Source organism: Scyliorhinus canicula, chromosome 2 (assembly GCF_902713615.1).
Source record: "Scyliorhinus canicula chromosome 2, sScyCan1.1, whole genome shotgun sequence".
NCBI lineage: Eukaryota > Metazoa > Chordata > Chondrichthyes > Carcharhiniformes > Scyliorhinidae > Scyliorhinus > Scyliorhinus canicula.
Window position 1 is genome coordinate 83168236 of NC_052147.1, and position 20985 is coordinate 83189220.

Genomic DNA, 20985 nt, shown 5'->3' on the forward strand with positions numbered 1-20985 from the left:
CATGCTTCAAATTCATCGATCTGGAACCTTTCTGTCCCCAAAATATAGCAGACAATATTCAACAGTAGGCAAAGCAAGTCCTTCGGTTTACAAAGTTTTATCAGATTCTGGTAAAACTGGGTGGTGCCATGTAAACCAGTTAAAGCTATTCAACCCTGCAGAGCAATCACCAGCCCCATATGTTGCAGGATGCGGGTGAGGGAGATGCAGTTCCACTTCCCACACCTCCCTTCGTAGAGAATGGGGCTGCCACTATCTCTGATCAGACAACAGGCTTGACAAAGCACTTAAAGGTAAAATCGCGAAGGAGACCTCACAGTATGTCTCCAGGTTAGGATTGATAAAAGGGGAGACGGTTAGTCCGACATGATCCTAGTGAAGAAATTTTGGCCAATTGGCTAGCAAGATTGACATTGCAAATAAGAGCAAATATTACCCTGATGTTTCTTAGATCAAAATTAAATGGACCAAGTGTCTTTCAACCGTGGGAGTGGTGGTGATGACAAGGACCCGTAGTGAACCGTCAGGTTGCTCAAACCGGATAGGAACAGGCTCCCAACAATGGAGTAAAGTCTGGAGTGAGCAGTGGTCCGACCTACCATATGTTGACTTCTGTAAAGATAAAAATAACTCAATTTCGTCGTAGAGTTTGAAGCTTCAGTGACTGAAAGCATGAAACTGTGTCTGATGGGGAAACTTCAACAAACATTAATAGACAGAGAATTGTTTTTAAGATAGGGGTTTGGGAGACAGAGGTTTTGGAGGGGTGCTCTTTCTAAGGGCCGGTGCTGACTCGATGAGCCGAATGGCTTCATTCTGCACTGTAAATTCTATGATTCTATGACTGAAGTATCCGGAGACTACCCTGGGACCCAGTAATGGGTTGATAGTGATAAACATGGATAAAACTTTATATGATATTGCACAACATTAATTAGCATCAGTAGTTTAAAATATTGCGAAAATAGGACTCCAGGAATGCTGTCCTGTCCAGATCAAGAGACTACATAATCGACAGACGAGAATATTGTTAGGCCAAGAAGTAGTAATGACAGGAAAAAGAGTATCATGTGGCGAATTATACAGCAAGCCTGCACGGTACAGGAATGACTACTGTTGGCGCTTTAGACTTGCTAAATCTGGATGAAAAATTGAGTTTTCAAAAGACAAGTGAAAAATGTATCAGGGAAATTAAATAGAAACATTGAATAAGAAACTGAAGGAATAAACAATTAAGCAGGGTTAAATATTTTGAAAATTCTGGAAAGACATGCAAAAACAATTATCCAAATAATAAAAGAAAGGGATAATGATTCCGACCAGAATCAGGATCAAATTCTTTGCAGTTTTTATGGAAATTGGATAATAGAGCAATCTGAGGGGAAATTTGGACGAAGCGAATGAAGGATTAGTGCCATCATGAATTAGCAATGGGCAGTTACAAAATTCGACCAATAGGGATATTAACCCAAAAATTACAGGATGCCAATTCAGACATCTAACTGAAGTCTGGTTCAATGAAGAAATCAATGGAGAAGCAGCAGAAGGATGGTACTAGGAATTTCCTTCATCCCAACTGATGAGTCTGGGATGAGGGTCTTTGAAGTAGAAACCATTGGGATCATCAAGCATCAGATGAATGGGACAGAACGATACACTCCTATGTATGTCAGAATGGAACAAAACATTTGCAGGAACTATGCTGGCCAAATGCCAGCAAAACTGAAGCTGGACAGGTTGATGATGTGTTGGTGGGGGAGCGTTTTGGTGACAGCGACCACAACACAATATGGTTTGTTATGGACAAAGAAGTGGACAAGTTGCAAAAAAAGGTTGTGGATTGGGATTGAGCAGATTTTAGTAAAATAAGGCAGGATCTGGTCAGGGGAGACTGGAGTTATTACTGGGGTGTTCAAAAAGGAAATGGCACAGGTCCAACATGTTCCCTCTCGGATAATAGGAAGGAGTAACATCCCCGAGAACAATGGGTGACCAGACATTCAGGATGCGATGAGAAGGTAAAGAGAGGATTTTAACAAAGGGAGCAAATCAATGGAGGCATTAGAGTACAGAAGTGCAGGACACAGTTTAAGAAAGCAATTAGTAGAGAAAAGAGGATATATGAGAAAGCCCTGGCTGGTAAAAATGGGGAAAATCCCAAGTTATTCTATAATTATGTCAATGGGAAGAGGATAACCTGGGAAGAGTAGGGACCATTAAGGAAATCTGTGTGTGGAATCAGAGGACATTGGAAGGGTGTTGAATAAATATTTTGTATCTGTCTTCACCCAAAAAAATGAGGTAGATCAGGAATAGTTAGCATGGCTTTGTCAGAGGGGGTCATGCCGAACAAATTTGATTGAATTTTTTGAACATATGATCAGGGGTAGTCAATGTAATTTACATGGATTTCAGCAAAGCCTTTGACAGGGTCCCACATGGGAAGACTTATAAAGAAGGCAAATGCACATGGGACATGGGGTAACTTGATAAGGTGGATTCAAAATTGGCTTAGCTGTAGGAGACAAAGGGTGATGACAAACTGAAAAGTGCGACTGGAAGACAGTGTCCTGTAGCAGAATGCAGGGATCTGTGCTGGGTCCCCTATTGTGTCCTTGATATAAATGACCAAGTGAGGGGTATGATCAATATGTTTACGGATGACACCAAAATTGACCGGATGGTTACAGGAAGATATAGACGGGATGGTCTTTGCGAGGGATCAGGGGCTGGTCCCGAAAAGAGGTCCCACGGACGCAAGCTAGGGTCCGAGAACTACCGTTTGAAGGGATGCCGACTGTGCCTGGACTGTTGGTCGACTGTTTACTGTTTTAAAGGTGCCATGTGGGGTATTTTTGTGTGGGCAGTTTTTGCCTGGGGTGGTCCCCTCGTATGGTCTATTTCCTGTTTTTGTTGCTTTTTAAAAAAAATTCTTGGTCTTTCTGCTGTGGTGGCTGGTGGGTACCTTTTGTTGGGCTCTCTGAGTGCACGGGAGCCGGTGTTGCAACAAAGGGGTGGCCGGTCAGCAATGGGGATTAAAGATGTTGGTTGGGGGCTTTCGTTTCATTTATGTTTATGGTTTTTATGTTTGTTTCGGGTGGGTGTTGTATGGGTGTTATTTTATTAAAGCTCGGAAAGGGACGTGGATTAACACTTTTCTGTGTACACGGCAGGGACTGTATTGTACCTGGAGCAGCCTCGCGGGGCTGTTTGAGGTTTACATCTGGTTTGACCTTCCTGTGTTAGGGAGATTGCTCCGATGGGTTGGAGTGGGGGATGGTGTGCTGGGGAGTGGGGGGATGAGGTCGGGGAAACAATGGGAGTGGGACAAGTGGGCGCCGGAGTGATGAGTCACCAGGCTAGCAGGCTGGCTAGACAAGGGAGTCAGGTTGGGGGGGGGGGGGGGGGGGGGGGAAGAGAATACAGCCAATGGATGGCAGGGGTGGGGTTACTGGGGGATGTTGCTGGGGGGGGGGGGGGGGTGTTATTCTGCTGACATGGGGGGGATCTGAAGTAGTTAATGGAAAGGAGGTCGGGGGTGGAGGCGGCCAAGAATGGCGCGGCGCACGGGCCGGGCCCAACAAAGGTTATGGCTGACCGGCGTTGGTGGGGGGGAGGGGGTTGTGCCCCCCCCCAGCCAGACTGATCACCTGGAACGTCAGGGGACTAAATGGTCCAGTTAAAAGGGCACGTGTGTTCGCGCATTTGCGAACTCTGAAGACGGATGTAATTATGTTGCAGGAGACACATCTGAAAGTGTCTGACCAGACTAGGCTAAGGAAGGGCTGGATTAGCCAGGCTTTCCACTCGGACTTGGACTCGAAGTCCAGGGGGATGGCAATCATGATCAACAAGCGGGTGCAATTTGAGGCGGAAAGCGTAGTCGCAGACAGCGGGGGCAGATTCATTATGGTAAGGGCAGACTGGAGGGGAGGAGAGTGGTGCTGGTCAACATATATGCTCCGAACTGGGACGACGTTGACTTTATCAAAAGAGTGCTGGGGAAGATCCCGGTCCTGGACTCGTTAATGGGCGGGGGGGGGGGGGGGGGGGGGGGGGGGGGGGGGGGACGACGACACTTTAATACAGTCCTTGATCCGCGACTGGACCGGTCGTGTCCCAGAACGGGTAGACTCCCAGCAATGGCAAGGGAGTTGAAAGGGTTCATGGACCAAATGGGGGCAGTGGGCCCATGGAGGGCCAGACAGCCGACGGGAAGGGGCTATTCATTTTACTCGCATGTTCATAAAGTGTATTCTCGGATTGATTTCTTTATCATGAGCAGGGACTGTGTAAGGGAGGTAAAAAATACGGAATATTCGGCAATCGCTATTTTGGACCATGCCCCGCATTGGGTGGACCTGCGGGGGGGGAGAGAGAATTACCAACGCCCGCAATGGAGGTTAGGCGTAGGGTTTTTGTCGAAGGAGGGGATATGTGAGAGACTTCATAAGTGTATGCAAAACTACTTGCAAGTGAACGATACGGGGGAGGTTTCAGCAGCGACCCTGTGGGAGGCGTTAAAGGCAGTAGTGAGGGTGGAGCTGATTTCAATTCGGGCTCACAGGGTCAGGGCGGACAGAGCAGAAATGGGCAGATTGGTTAGGGAAATTTATCGGATAGACGAGGAACATGCAGGATCACCGGGGGGACCTACTTAGGGAGAGACGGAGGTTACAGGCGGAACTGGGGGTGCTATCCACGAGTAGGGCCGTGGAACAACTTAGGAAAGCGAGGGGAGTGGTGTACGAGCATGGGGAGAAGGCCAGCAGAATGCTAGCGCAGCAACTCATTAAGAGGGAGGCGGCCAGGGAAATAAGTAGAGTGATTGACGGGGAGGGGAGCAGAGTGAAGGAACCGGCAGGGCTGAATAAGGTATTCCGAGACTTCTATGGCAAGCTGTATGCTTCAGAACACCCGGAAGGGCCGGAGGAGATGCAAAGGTTCCTGGACGGGCTAACATTCCTAAAAGTAGGCTGGGGACTAGTGGACGGGCTGGGGGCCCCGATCAGAGCGGAGGAGGCCGAAAGGCCATGCACTCGGGGAAAGCCCCGGAGCATGATGGATACCCAGTAGAGTTTTACAAGAAGTTCTCAGAGATTTCATAGAATTTACAGTGCAGAAGGAGGCCATTCGGCAAATCGAGTCTGCACCGGCTCCTGGAAAGAGCACCCTACCCAAGGTTAACACCTCCACCCTATCCCCATAACCCAGTAACCCCACCCAACACTAAGGGAAATTTGTGACACTAATGGCAATTTATCATGGCCAATCCACCTAACCTGCACATCTTTGGACTGTGGGAGGAAACCGGAGCACCCGGAGGAAACCCACGCACACACGGGGAGGATGTGCAGACTCCGCACAGACAGTGACCCAAGCCGGAATCGAACCTGGGACCCTGGAGCTGTGAAGCGATTGTGCTATCCACAATGCTACCGTGCTGAGATAGTGGGACCGGTCCTGACTAGGGTTTTTAAATGAGGCAAGGGACAGGGGGACCCTGCCGCCGCCGATGTCGCAAGCCACCATCTCGCTGATATTGAAGCGGGACAAGGACCCGGAAGCCTGCGGGTCATACAGGCCAATCTCCCTGATCAATGTGGATGCCAAGCTCCTGGCAAAGGTCCTGCCGATTAGAATTGAGGACTGTGCACCGGGGGTGATTGGGGACGATCAGACAGGGTTTGTGAAAGGCAGGCAGCTGACAGATAACTTGAGAAGACTGCTTAATGTAATCATGATGCCCCCGACGGGCAAGGAGGTGGAGGTAATGGTGTCAATAGACGCGGAGAAGGCCTTCGACCGGGTGGAGTGGGACTATTTGTGGGAGGTGGCTGGGATGGTTTGGGTTCGGGGAGGGACTGGTTAATTGGGTCAGACTATTGTACCAGGCCCCAAAAGCTAGTGTTAGGACAAAGAGGGTAATGTCAGAGTATTTCAGACTGCATCGCGGGACCAGACAGGGATGCCCACTCTCCCCGTTGCTGTTCGCGCTGGCCATAGAGCCGTTGGCGATTGCGTTGAGAGCTGCAAAGGGATGGAAGGGAATGAATGGGGGGGGGGGGGGGAAACACAGAGTCTCTCTCTATGCGGACGACCTGCTCCTGTACGTGTCGGACCCACTGGCAGGGATGGAGAGTATACTGGAAACATTGAGGAAGTTCGGCAGGTTTTCAGGGTACAAATTAAATATGGCCAAGAGTGAGATGTTTGTGGTGCAGGCAAGGGGCCAGGAGAATAGCCTGAAGGAGCTGCCATTTAGGCTGGTTGAGGAAAGCTTCTACGTGGGGATACAGGTGGCACGAGACTGGGGCAGGTTGCAAAAGTTAAATTTGACGAGAGTGGTGGAACAAATGAAGAGGGAGTTTCGGAGATGGGATGCACTCCCGCTGTCACTGGCGGGGAGGGTGCAGACTGTAAAGATGACAATCCTCCCTAGATTCCTGTTCATCTTCCAGTGCCTCCCGGTCTTTATCCCACGGTCCTTCTTCGAGAGGACTGGCAAAATCATCATGAGCTTTGTATGGCAGGAAAATCCCTGCGGGTGAAGAAGACGATGCTTGAAAGGAGCCGCAGCGAGGGAGGGCTGGCATTGCCAAGTCTGATCAACTACTACTGGGCGGCTAACATAGCCATGATAAGGAAGTGGATGGTGGGTACGGGGTCTATCTGGGAGCGGGTGGAGGCGGCTTCGTGCAGGGGCACCAGTTTGGCAGCCCTGGTCACGGCTCCTCTACCGCTGTCGCCGGCCAGGTACTCCACCAGCCCGGTAGTGGGGCCAACACTACGGATATGGGGCCAGTGGAGGAGGCATGTAGGGGAGGTGGGTGCGTCTGTCTGGGCCCCAATATGTGATAACCATCGATTTGCCGCCGGGAACATGGATGGAGGGTTTCGAACATGGTGGCGGGCGGGGGTGAGGAGTGTGCGCGATATGTTCCTGTAGGGGAGCTTTGCGAGTTTGAGGGGCTTGGAAGAGAAATTTGGGCTGGCAAGGGGAAATGATTTTAGGTACTTACAGATGCGGGACTTTGTCCGCAGACAGGTCCCATCCTTCCCACGCCTCCCGCCAACGGGGATCCAGGACAGAATAGTCTTTGGAGAAGGAGGAGAGGGTAGAGTCTCGGATATTTACAAGGTGCTCATGAAGGGGGAAAGAGTCCCAGACAGAGGAACTGAAACTCAAATGGGAGGAGGAGCTTGGCAGGAAGATGGAGGACGGGCTGTGGGCGGAAGCCCTGAATCGGGTAAACTCACCCGCAACATGTGCCAGGCTCGGCCTGATTCAGTTTAAGGTCGCTCACCGGGCCCACATGACGGTAGCTCGGATGAGCAAATTCTTCGGGGTAGAGAACGTACGCTAGATGCGAGGGAGGACCAGCGAACCATGTTCACATGTTTTGGGCATGTCCTATGGGCTGAGGGGGTACTGGGAGCGGTTTGCGGGGATCATGTCCCAGGTGCTTAAAACAAGGGTGGTGATGAGTCCAGGGGTGGCAATTTTGGGGGTTTCGGAAGACCCGGGAGTCCAGGGGCAGAAAGAGGCCGATGTTTTGGCCTTTGCTTCCCTAATAGCCTGGCGGCGAATACTGCTGGCATGGAGGGACTCTAAACACCCGAAGACCGAACTATGGCTTTCAGACATGTCTAGTTTTCAGGGTATGGAAAAAATTAAGTTCGCCTCGAGGGGATCTGTACTGGGGTTCACCCGAAGGTGGCAACCATTCATTGACTTCTTCGCGGGAGAGTGAACGTCAGCAGGGTGGGGGTGGGGGGGAATTAGAGTAGAGTAGGAGGGATAATTAGGCGGGTAGTGTCTATGGGAGAGGAGCGGGCTTGTGCAGTATAGTTCGATTGAGGCATTGGTTTTACGTTGGTGTTTGCATATTTTTGTCTATTTTTCTGTTTGTTATCTGTAACTGTTTACAATGCTGAAAAATACCTCAATAAAATTGTTTGTTAAAAAAAAAGAATGTGCTGGGGGAAGGTGCGTTTACTCGGCCCTTGGAGATAGACAGGGTGCACAGAGTGCTGATGAGGAAGCCGATGAAGAACGAGCCGCCGAGGGCGATGGTGGTACGAATGCACCGGTTCCTGGATAAGGAACAGATCTTGAGGTGGGCCAGGCAGACGAGGAGCTGCAAATAGGAAGGCAACGGGCTGCGTATTTACCAGGATTTGGTTGTGGAACTAGCCAAAAGAAGGGCGAATTTCAATAAAATGAAATCGACCCTCTTTAAGAAGGGAGTGAAGGGAGTGCTGCACCCAGCTCGTTTGTGGATCACTTATGAGGGCCAAGAACATTGAACAGTACAGCACAGAACAGGCCCTTCGGCCCTCGGTGTTGTGCTGCGCATTGTCCGAAACCAAGATCAAGCTATTCCACTCCCTGTCATTCTGGTATGCTCCATGTGCCTATCCAATAACCGTTTGAAAGTTCCTAAAGTGTCCGACTCCACTATCACAGCAGGCAGTCCATTCCACACCCTAACCACTCTCAGAGTAAAGAACCTACCTCTGACATCCCTCCTATATCTCCCACCTGAATCTTCTAGTTATGCCCCCTTGTAACAGCTGCATCCACCCGAGGAAATAGTCTCTGAACGTCCACTCTATCTATCCCCTCATAATTTTATAAACCTCAATTAAGTCAACCCTCATCCTCCTCCGCTCCAAAGAGAAAAGCCCTAGCTCCCTCAATCTTTCCTCATAATACCTACCGTCCAAACCAGGCAGCATCCTGGTAAAACTCCTTTGCACCATTTCCAATGCTTCCACATCCTTCCCATGGTGAGGTGACGTGAACTGCACACAATACTCCAAATGTGGTCTCACCAGGGTCATGTATAGTTGCAGCATAACCCCACAGCTCTTAAACTCAAGCCCCCTGTTAATAAACGCTAACACGCTATAGGCCTTCTATCCACTTGAGTTGCAACCTTCAGAGATCTGTGGACATGAACCCCAAGATCTCTCTGTTCCTCCACATTCTTCAGAACCCTGCCGTTAACCCTGTAATCCGCATTCAAAATTTTCCTAACAAAGTGAATCACCTCGCACTTATCAGGGTTAAACTCCATCTGCCATTTTTCGGCCCAGCTCTGCATCCTATCAATGTCTCTTTGCAGCCTACAACAGCCCTCCACCTCATCCACTACTCCACCAATCTTGGTGTCATCAGCAAATTTACTGACCCACCCTTCAGCCCCCTCCTTCAAGTCATTGATAAAAATCACAAATAGCAGAGGACCCAGCACTGATCCCTGCAGTATACCGCTGGTAACTGGTCTCCAGTCCGAAATGTTTTAATCCACCATCACCCTCTGTCTTCTATGTGATACAACACCAGGTTAAAGTCCAACATGTTTGTTTCAAACACTAGCTTTCGGAGCACTACTCCTTCCTTCACCTGAGGAAGGAGCAGTGCTCTGAAACCTAGTGTTTGAAACGAACATGTTGGGCTTTAACCTGGTGCTGTAAGACTTCTTACTGTGCTCACCCCAGTCCAACGCCGGCATCACCACATCACTTCTATGTGATAGCCAGTTACTTACTCAATTGGCCAAATTTCCCTCTGTCCCACATCTCCTTACTTTCTTCATGAGCCGACCATGGGGACAAGGACTTCTCATGGCCCCCCAAGCTCGTTTTTAGCTCATTCCTCGCTACCTTGTAACCCTCAAGTGACCCAACTGAACATTGTTTTCTCATCCTTACATACGCTTCCTTTTTCCTCTTGACAACACATTCAACCTCTTTTGTGAACCATGGTTCCCTCACACGGCCATTTCCTCCCTGCCTGACATAGACATACCTATCAAGGACATGCAGTATTTGTTCTTTGAACAAGCTCCACTTTTAATTTGTGACTTTCCCTGACAGTTTCTGTTCTCATCTTATTCTCCCTAATTCTTGCCTAATCGCATCATAATTACCCTTCCCCCAATTATAAACCTTGCCCTGCCGTATGGCCCTATCCCTCTCCATTGCAATAGTGAAAGACACCGAATTGTGGTCACTATCTCCAAAGTGCTCTCCCACAAACAAATCTAACACTTGGCCCGGTTCATTAGCCAGTACCAAATCCAATGTGGCCCCCCCTCTTGTCGGCCTATCCGCATATTGTGTCAGGAAACCCTCCTGCATACACTGTATAAAAACTGCCCCATCCGAACTGTTTGACCTATAGAGGTTCCAATCAATATTTGGAAAGTTAAAGTCACCCATGACAACTACCCTGAGACCTCCACACCTATCCATCATCTGTTTTGCAATTTCTTCCTCCACATCTCTATTACTATTTGGGGGTCGATAGAAAACTCCTAACAACGTTACCTCTCCTGTCCTATTTCTAACTTCAGCCCATATTACCCCAGTGGGCAGATCCCCTTCGAACGGCCTTTCTGCAGCCGTTAAACTATCCTTGATTAACAATGCTACTCCTCCACCTCTTTTACCACCTTCCCTACTCTTACTGAAACATCTATACCACGGAACTTCCAACAACCATTCCTGTCCCTGTTCTCACCATGTCTCCATAATGGCCACAACACCGTAGTCCCAGGTACCAATCCACGCTCCAAGTTTATTCCAACCTTATTCCAGATGCTCCTTGTATTGAAGTAGACAACACTTCAACCCACCTTTCTGTCTGCCAGTACACTCCTGTGACCTTGATTCCCTCCTCAGTACCTCACTACTCTCAACACTGGCTTCTGGGCTACAGCTCGTTTTCCCATCCCCCTGACAAATTAGTTTAAATCCCCCTCGAAGAGCCGTAGCAAATTTCCCTCCCAGGATATTAGTGCGCCTCTAGTTCAGGTCCCACCTTCCCCAGAATGTGCTCCAATTATCCACGTAACTGAAACCCTCCCTCCTACACCATCCCTGCAGCCACGTATAAAAGACACAGCCACAAATAAAAGAACAGCAATGACAGGAGCTACACCTGAGGGTAGCGGATCAGACTCGGCTGAGGAAGGGGTGGGTCGGGCAGGTATTTCATTCTGGGCTGGACTCTAAAACCAGACGGGTAGCGATCTTGATCAATGAGCAAGTGTCATTTAAAGTAGGGAGCATGGTGGCAGACCCCAGGTGGCAGTTGTGTTATGGTGAGACGGAAGCTGGAGAGGATGCTGGTGGTACAAGTGAATATCTATGCACCAAAGTGGGATGACATGGAGTTTATGAGGGGGGTGTGGAGGAAGATTCCGGACCTGGACTCACATAGACTGATCATGGGGAGGGGGGACATTAACACGGTTATGGAGCCGAGGTTGGATCGGTCGCATTTGAGGACAGGGAGGGTGCCAGCGGCTGCGAAGAACTAAAGGGGTTTATGGAACAGATGTGTGTGTGGGGGGGGGGGGGGGGGGGGGGGGGGGGGAAAGAGAGGAGGAAGGTCAGATCTGTGGAGGTTCGGACGACCAAGAGCGAAGAAATTTTCTTTTTTCTCCCATGTACACAAAGTGTACTCCCAGATCGATTTTTTTGTTTAGAATAGGGTCCTGTGTTTTGCAGGAGCTGCTGGTGATGGGCGGCCCTTCTGGTGTCCCCGCACACGACCCCAGACACGACCAGAACCCGGTGTGTCAAGCAGCGATGAGAACATTGATAGAATGCATATAGAGGGATATGGCACAAGGAAATGCTGAGGGTTTTGGCAAAGGTTGGTATCATGACCGGTACAGGCTTGGAGGGCCAAAGGGTCTGTTCCTGTGCTGTATTGTTCTTTGTGAGGGAGAATGACACAGACGGGAGCCCTCGACCCACCTCCCGAGAACCCTGGAGCTCAAGTCTGGGGATGGGGGATGACGCTGACTCCCTGTCAGAACTGACTCCAACACACCACCATCACAGAGACACTCATCTTGGTTGGGCACTTTAGTGAAGAAGCTCCTGGGACACAACGTGGTGCGCACCACACATATGCTCCGTTACAGCAGATGGAGGTAGGAAACCCGAGGGAGTGGACGCTCAGAGGCAGGCCGACCCCAAGGGACTATTTGCCATCCAGGCCGGTTTCAGGCTTCTGGAACGGATAGTCCCATTGATTGTGGAGATACAATTGCTGAGCCAGGGACTGCATGAGGGGTTGTCGGCGAACATCCAGCATCTGCTCGTGCATGCGGTTGAACTCCTCCTGGAGAAATTCAACCACATGCACGAGCAGAAGGTGGTGCTGTCCATGCATGCCACCCAGGCCAACATCATATGGGTGGCGTCTGAGTGGGGGTTTCGGGAGCGAACGTTTTGGTCATGGGTCAGGGTGTCCAAGGCCTGGGGCAACTTGTGCAGGCGGGGGTCGAGGTCCAGGGCAAGGCTGTCCTATCACAGCAGTAATGTCCCAGAGCCATCTGGACATTGCAGTGGTGCACCAAAGCATAGCCCAGTCATAGCGGGCCGAGAGCAATGGCAGCATTGCCCAGGCGTTGGCTGAGGTGGTACAGACCGAGATGGAGGTGGTCCTGTCCCAGAGGGAGATGGCACAGACGCAGAAGGAGGGGGCACAGTCGTAGCATGATGCAGCTCAGTCCCAGATAGAGGTGGTCCACTCCCTGAGCTCCATGGCCTCGAGCATGCAGGCCCTAGTCGACACGAGAGCGGGCCTCCAGGGCTGGCAGCGCCAGGTGGCACAGGAGCCTCAGGAAATAGCTATGCTTTCTTTTCAGAGGGAGGAGTAGGTGATGGGGTCCCTCCCAGTGACACCCGCAGGGGAGGTGCCAGAACACCACTGTGCCTCGGGCTCTTCCTCTTCCCCTCCCCACTTGTTCCTGGCGCATTATATTGGCAGCAGGCAGAACAGGACAACACTAGGCCATCTGAGCAGCAGCTAGGCCCATCCATGCCTGGTCGCCCCAGAAGATGGCTGCCAAAGGAGACCCAGGTCGATGGGTGGGAATCACAGCAGACCGCCTCCATTCCTATGTACCATCTGGGAATCCATCTCGGCATGGCAGTGGGAAGCGGTGTCCACGCCCATGGCCAGTCCCCCTCAGTCAATGGACCTGGAGGCAATTAGAGTTTTCTGTGCGCATTGGCACATTCACACATGTTGTGCGGCCTCCCCGTGCCCCATGTCTTGCCCATCTCACCCTCCCCCACGTCCTCCTAGGACTGGCGCCCGTCCTCCTCCTCCAGCACGTCACCCCTCTGCTGAACGCTGTTGTGGAGGATGCAGCAGGCCACCACAATGTGGGAGACCCTCCCAGCACAATACCGTGCTTTATACAGCAGACGCAGAATTGGGATTTGGTGAAAACCCGGCGCAGGTCACGATTCAAGATCGGCTCTCCGCCCAATCGCCTTTCCCCATTTTGCCGTTGACTGACAGAGAATCCCACCCAATCTCTCTAATTATCTGCCCCAAGGGAACCTCTTTCTACATACAGAATTCCATGATTATTATTCAGGTTAACAATATACATGGTTGGAATGAATTACGATCTTACCGTTACGATCCTTTAGTTATCCCTTCTGTAGCCAGAGTGTCTACCTGTCTTTTAAACCAGGATTTCTAAAGAATATTACTGCAGCAGTCGCATACACACTCACCCAGGCTTTTACTATTACCAGCTACATATAAATCACATGGTCGACATGCTCATCTCTCACCATATAAAGGCAACATTTACGTCTCAGAGACTCCCTCTTTTTTGTATGTCAAGATGTCAATTAAACATTTCTTCCACAATAAATACAGAGGTATACTCAACAGAGGAGGGCAAGCTATGGAGTACAGTCAAAACTTATTAAAAATTACAACCGCGATCGAACAGCCTCGTCATACCCGTCTTGCTGATGTGATGAGGCCGTTAAATCTCATGAGAAGCCTCTCATAAGATTTCTTTTAAAAAAAATAAATAAATTTAGAGTACCCAATTATTTTTTCCAATTAAGCGGCAATTTAGAGTGGCCAATCTATCTATCCTGCACATCTTTGAGTTGTGGGGGTGAAACCCACGCAGACACAGGGAGAATGTGCAAACTCCACACGGACAGTGACCCAGGGCCGGGATTTGAACCTGGGTCCTCAGCGCCGTAGGCAGCAATGCTAACCACTGTGCCACCGTGCTGCCCCTCTCATAAGATTTCTGACGCTCAAGAGGCCTCACAATCTAGCGAGACATCATGATTACATAGAATTTACAGTGCAGAAGGAGGCAAATCGAGTCTGCACCGGCTCCTGGAAAGAGCACCCTACCCAAGGTTAACACCTCCACCCTATCCCCATAACCCAGTAACCCCACCCAACACCAAGGGCAATTTTGGACACTAAGGGCAATTTTTTATCATGGCCAATCCTCCTAACCTGCACATCTTTGGACTGTGGGAGGAAACCGGAGCACCCGGAGGAAACCCACGCACACACGGGGAGGATGTGCAGACTCCGCACAGACAGTGACCCAAGCCGGAATCGAACCTGGGACCCTGGAGCTGTGAAGCGATTGTTCTATCCACAACGCTTCCGTGCTGCCTGGGAGTGATCTAGATTTACATCTTTAAATGAGCCATGAGACACATTCAAAAAAAGCACCACAATGGCACTGCCAGGGCATCAGGCCTGAGGGTGCTCTGCACTCAAAAGGTGGGGTGAAGAGGGTGAGGACCCCTCCCCCAAGAGATAAGTTGCGGAGGGGTTCAGAGCCCACAGTGGGGTAGCTGAAGTGGTCGCAAGATCGGGCGGCATTTAAAAATGGTTGAGTTCCTCAGTGCAGAAACCTGCGGCCTCGGCAGGTTGTTCCTTGCCGTGGCCCGTTTGATAGCCGGGTCGCTCTCAGTGTTGCAGGCGCCGAAAAACATCGCGCTAGTCGCGCCAAAAACGGGACTCTGTTCCTCCCTGCTAAAAATCGGACCCAGAATTACTATTTACACTTCAATTTAGTTTATTAATCTTGACAATTGCCCATAACAGTGAACAAACTGAATATTGGCAATACCCGTTGAAAGTGACATGGATAAAACTGAGCGGTCGGAGCTGGACAGGTTGGTAGGAGAAATCTTACAGATGGATAGGAAATATTTGGAGTCTCCAAATGAAGAGCTCCTGAAGCAGCGTCAGAGACTTCGAATGAAGTTTGGGCTCCTTTTTACAAGACGGCGGGTCAGGTGAGGAGGGTAAAAGGGGCAATTTATGAGCATGGGGAGAAAGCTAGCAGGATGCTGGCGCATCAGCTGAGGAAACAGGAGGCCGGGGGTGGGGGGGGGGGGGGGGGGGGGGGGGGGGGGTGAGGTGAATGAAGTGTTCCGGGAATTTTATAGCCAGCTACGATGTGCGGGTTAGGTGGATTGGCCATGCTAAATTGCCCGTAGTGTCCTAAGAAAAGTAAGGTTAAGGGGGGGGGGGGTTGTTGGGTTACGGGTATAGGGTGGATACGTGGGTTTGAGTAGGGTGATCATGGCTCGGCACAACATCGAGGGTCGAAGGGCCTGTTCTGTGCTGTACTGTTCTATGTATACGGTTGGGGATGAGGGCATGAGTCAATCCCTGGGGAGGCTAGAATTCCCGAAGGCAAATGAGGAGCTGATGGAGGTCCTGGAGGGCCCAATTGGGCTTGGGGAGGTGATAGATGGACTGGGGGGGGGGGGTGATGCAATCGAGTAAAGCCCCGGGTCCTGACGATTCCCAGTGGAATTTTACAAGAAATTCACTGGGCTACTGGGGCTGCTCCTGGTTAATGCTTTCAACGAGTCCAAGGAGCTGGGAGTACTCCCCGCAACTTTATCACAGGCATCAATTTCTCTTATCCTGAAGCGTGACAAGGATCCAGAGAGTGCGGATCGTACAGGCCAATTTCCCTCTTGAACGTAGATGCCAAATTATTGGCAAAGATCCTGGTCAGTCGAATAGAGGATTGTGTCCCAGAGAAAATTAGGGAGTATCAGACGGGATTTGTAAAGGGCAGGCACTTGACATCCAACATCAGACGGCTTCTTAATGTAATTATGATGCCAGCGGAGGGGCACATGTCTGAGGTGTTAGTCGCCACAGACGCGGAGAAGGCTTTCGACCGGGTGGAGTGGAAGTATCGATGGGATATTTTAGGCAGGTTTGGGTTTGGGCAGGAATTTGTGGAGTGGGTCCAGCTACTGTACCAGGCCCCGGTGGCAAATGCAAGAACTAACCCAGTTCGGTCGGAATACTTTAGTCTATGTCGGGGGCAAGGCAGGGATGGCCGCTCTCCCCATTACTGTTTGCCCTGGCCATAGAACCTTCAGCAATGGCCCTGAGAGCCGCGAATGCCTGGCAGGGTACAGTGAGGGGGGGGGGGGAAGAGAACACAGGGTCTCTCTCTATGCGGATGATTTGCTGCTTTATGTCACAGACCCAGTGGGGGGAATGACCGGAATAATGGAGGTATTAGGAGAATTTGGACGATTTTCAGGCTACAAGTTAAATATGGGAAAGAACGAGAAAGAGGCTGAAGGAGCTACCTTTTAAAGTGGTTGGGAAGAGTTTTAGGTATTTGGGGATTCAAGTGGCCAAGAATTGGGGGCAGCTTTACAAGTTAAATTTGGGCAAAGCAGTAGATCAAATGAGAAGGGATTTCCGTAGATGGTACATGCTCCCACTGACGCTGGCGGGACGGTTAAGATGGTGAAGATGATGGTCCTTCCGAGACTGATTATCTTTTATCAATGTCTCCCAATTTTTGTTCCAAAGGCTTTTTTCATAAGTATGAATGCGGCGATATCGAGGTTTATGTGGGTGGGTAAAACCCCCGAGAGTAAAGAGGGTACTCCTGGAACGGGCTCGCTGAGAAGGGAGCTTAGCTCTCCGGAGCTTTATTAACTATTACTGGGCTGCCAACATATCGATGGTCAGGAAGTGAGTGAGGGGTCGATTTGGGAGCGGATGGAGGCAGCATCCTGCAACGGTACGAGTTTGGAGGTGCGAGTTTTTACTGACTGGCTCGGTACTCTACAAGTCCGGTATTGGTGGCAGCCCTAAGAGTGTGGGGGCAATGCAGGCAGCATATGAGATTGGAGGGGCGTCAGTGTGGTCACCAATCTGTGACAATCACCGGTTTGTCCCGAGGGGCTGGTTGGCGGCTTTAAGATTTGGCCGGGATCGAGAGGTTTGGGGAGAGCTTTCCGACCGTGGAGACATTCGAGGAAGTGTTTGATTTGGCGAGTAGGAACGGTACCTTCAAGTGCGGGACTTTGTACAGAGGCAGGTCCCAAGCTTTCCTCGCCTCCCCCTGAGGGGACTACAGAATAAAGTGCTGTGGGAAGAGGAGCTCGGAGGGGAGTTGGAAACTGAACTGTGGGAAAATGTCTTGAAAAGGGTAAATTCATCCTTGTCCTGTGCTAGACTTAGCTTGATTCAGTTCAAGGTAGTCCACAGGGCCGACATAACGGCAGCCCGGATGAGAAGGTTCTTTGAGGAGGTGGAGGATAGATGTGGACGGTGTGGGGGTCGTCCGACCAACCATGTTCATATGTTTTGGGCATGTCCGAAACTGAGGAAATTCTGGCAGGGATTTGCAGATGTTATGCCAGAAGTCCTGGAAGGTAGGGTAACTTGGAGTCCAGAATTAGCAATATTTGGGGTGTCGGAGGATCCGGGTGCAAAGGGGTTCGTCAATTTCTTGAAAAAATTGAACGTCAGCAGTCAGGGGTGGGGGGAGAGGGGAGGGGGGGAAACAGGAGGCACGGTAATTTTAAATAAGGACAGGGAACTTAGTATAAGGATAATTGGGGACAAGGCGGGGAAAAGTAGGTGACGTGGTTTATTCTTTATTGTTCTTTGAGGGGGTATTTTGTGTGTCGACCCGCGTGGTTGTTTTAGAAATATCAACATGTTAAATTATGAAAATTACAAATGCTTCAATGAAATATGTTCTAAAGAAAAAAGAAATTGACATGGAACAGAAAACAATTTTTCATGCACAAGCACTTTCCAGAGGTTGTCAAGATCAAGAAATGTTCAAGTTATTTGTTGAGTCTTTCTTATGGAGATATTTATTATGCCCTATTACTAATTTTAACTATTTACTTACCTGGGAATTTAACCATTAGTTCGGAAGCATTATGTAGCATTACTGATAGCTTTTGAACATTTAGTTCTTTTTAGTATGGGACAATACGCAAATTACGAAAAAGCATGTCTGTGAAAATGTTGTCAATGATCAAACTAACATAATATTTAGCAATTCATTGTCAGTCTTTTCCTGTACTACATTAAAGTAACATGCAAATAAAAAAATGTGAAAATAACAATCATTCTAAATTTTAATATATGTATGTTAAAAATGCCTAACCTCGAGAATTTAGAGTCATGTTCTTTGAGGTAGCAGAACCTTCAAACAAGACCGAATTTGCAAGATGATGCATGAGCAAACAAAGAAATTCACGACAGGGATTTCCCATTTCAACAGCAACTTGATGTTTTCTGGCATCATCTGAAAATTTAACACAAAGTGTGCTGGTGGGCCGGAACGTTTTGCGTCTCATCTCTCTCAGGGCTCCTTCCCAGACATTTGTTCTGTCAACATTGATTCTTGAGATGACATTCAATTTGATTTGTGACCTTAAGTCTTTCAAAATGTCTGGAAGTGACCGTGATGTGAATATCTGGCTGTTGAAGAAATAGTTAAAAAGGTAAATATTTTGTAGTTGAGGTTGACAGGAAAAGTGCAAAATCACAGGTTTTATTTCACAGAAAACATATAATTTTCCAATAAGTGTTGGAATATTTAACAATTTAGAAAACAGAAAAGACAAAGTCTGAGATAGTCTAACAATAATCATTCGAATAAAACAAACAAGAGGTCAGTCAGGTCTTTAGCAAAGAAACCAAAAATAACAGACATCCAAATCCCAATATTTATTGGGAGGGGACAGTGAAAACCTGGCAAGGTACGGTTGGAGATATTTTGTTGAATTTAATGGCAGGAATTCATCATTGTTTTCTTATAATTCCCAGAATTTGACAGGGAGACTGGCTGCTGGCAAGACGACAGCTTGGCCATTGGGAGTAAGCAAGAGAGGCCATCGCAGGTGGCATGAAGCCAGAAATCATGCCATGGGGGAAAACAAGAGGGCACAGCGGGAGAAAATTCTCACCTCAGTCTTAAATAGATGTCTTATTCTTAAACAGTGTCCCTTGGTTCTAATCTGCCCCACAAGTGGAACCACCTTCTTGGCATCTACACTATCATGTCCCCTTGCGATTTTGTGTTTCAATTGCGAGCCTCTGGAATATGCTGTTGGTTTGAGTGTGTATTGTGGTGAATGTAACTTGGTAATTCACACTGTAGCTTTGTAAGCGCAGTAGTGTTATCCGACCACTAGGGGGAGTAGCTCTGGGAATGCTCTGGAGTTTGTACAGGGCTCCACCCTTGGCTCCGTCCACGACTCCTCCCCCTTGTGCTGCTGTATAAATACCCTTGTCCGGAGTCAGCCTGCAGTTCACCGAGAGTTCATCAACGGGTAACAGGCTGGCTCTGTAGTAAGTAGATTAAAACCACTGTTCATATCTGAAAGCACGTGTCTGGTGAATTGATGGTTCCATCAGGTATATCTTGTTTCTTTGCATCCCTTCAAAAGGAAGCTGAACCAGTTCTTAGTCAGAGATTGCATCTTATTATTAAAAAAACTAAATGATTTCAAGTGAACTGAGGCATTGTCCCCGTAATATCCTGGGCCTGTTTTGTTTGCTTGAGGTGGCCAGCGAGGAATTTCCCAATTTCCTTCCCCTGTCGGCCGAGGTATTTTTATTCTCTGTCAGATGATTACATGATTGCTGGTAAGTAGAAAATGCCCAGTCATGTCTCAGGCATCATGAGGTGCTGGGCACCCTTGATAGACCAGTTGGTCTTTTCCTCCCCATAATTTTTGTTTATTCCTATTTCGCAACCGATTATCACTCTCAACCAGGAAAGCCTCCTTTCACATGAAACACCCTCTCCAACAAATAAACCAGTGACTAATACTCCCACTAATATATCCCCCATAGAAGGGCAAATTTTTCACAAAACTTCATTGTAGACTTCACTTTCTCTACCTGGTCACATGAATTTCCAGAATCAGAATGCATTGTACTTCACACAGTGATACGAGCTTGGTTAGCTCGTATGTGTGGTTAGCTTGGTGTGCTTTGGATCTGAACAAGGCAAAACGGATGAAAATGAAAATCGCTTATTGTGACGAGTAGGCTTCAAATGAAGTTACTGTGAAAAGCCCCTAGTCGCCACATTCCGGCGCCTGTTCAGGGAGGCTGTTACGGGAATTGAACCGTGCTGCTGGCCTGCCTTGGTCTGCTTTCAAAGCCAGCGATTTAGCCCTGTGCTAAACAGCCCCTCCCCTGAGATCATATGACTTGTTCTGAAGGCTGCTTGACAACAGGCCTGTTAAGTTAAAGATTCAAGGGAGGCCCAGAGTGTGTTACTAAGGCTATGGTGTAAGGTATTCACATTTGGAAACAATGGCCGCAGTCTCTGGATCCAAAATGAGTACACCAAACTCACAGAATAGAAGTAAAATGAAATTAAAGATTTTTTTATTTGACTGCACAAAATATCCGCAATAAAACAGACGAACCAATAGCACAAATAGAGGTAAATGATTTAGATCTAAGTGCCATTACAGGAACATGGGGCAGAATTAACTTTGGTGAGCTATTCAAAAATCCGTAGACTTTGTAAAATTCCACCTATAGTTACAAGATGATCAAGGTTGGGGAAATAAATATTCTACGGTACATAAAATTTTGGAAAGACAGTGTCATAAATGCTTTAATCACAGAAAATGGTTCACCTTCAAGCATAGAACATAGAACAGTACAGCACAGAACAGGCCCTTCGGCCCTCAATGTTGTGCCGAGCCATGATCACCCTACTCAAACCCACGTATCCACCCTATACCCGTAACCCAACAACCCCCCCCCCCCTTAACCGTACTTTTATTAGGACACTACGGGCAATTTAGCATGGCCAATCCACCTAACCCGCACATCTTTGGACTGTGGGAGGAAACCGG

The 20985-nt window shown here is 48.9% G+C and overlaps 1 protein-coding gene across 1 annotated transcript in view; it reads right to left on the minus strand.

The window, feature by feature from the left end:
• The window catches only part of g2e3 (G2/M-phase specific E3 ubiquitin protein ligase), a 336184-nt gene that overhangs the window by 74840 nt on the left and 240359 nt on the right, over positions 1–20985 (minus strand). The window contains exon 10 of the mRNA XM_038790247.1: positions 18267–18583. Coding sequence (XP_038646175.1) covers positions 18267–18583 — 317 coding nt within the window. The remainder of the gene's footprint in view (positions 1–18266; positions 18584–20985) is intronic.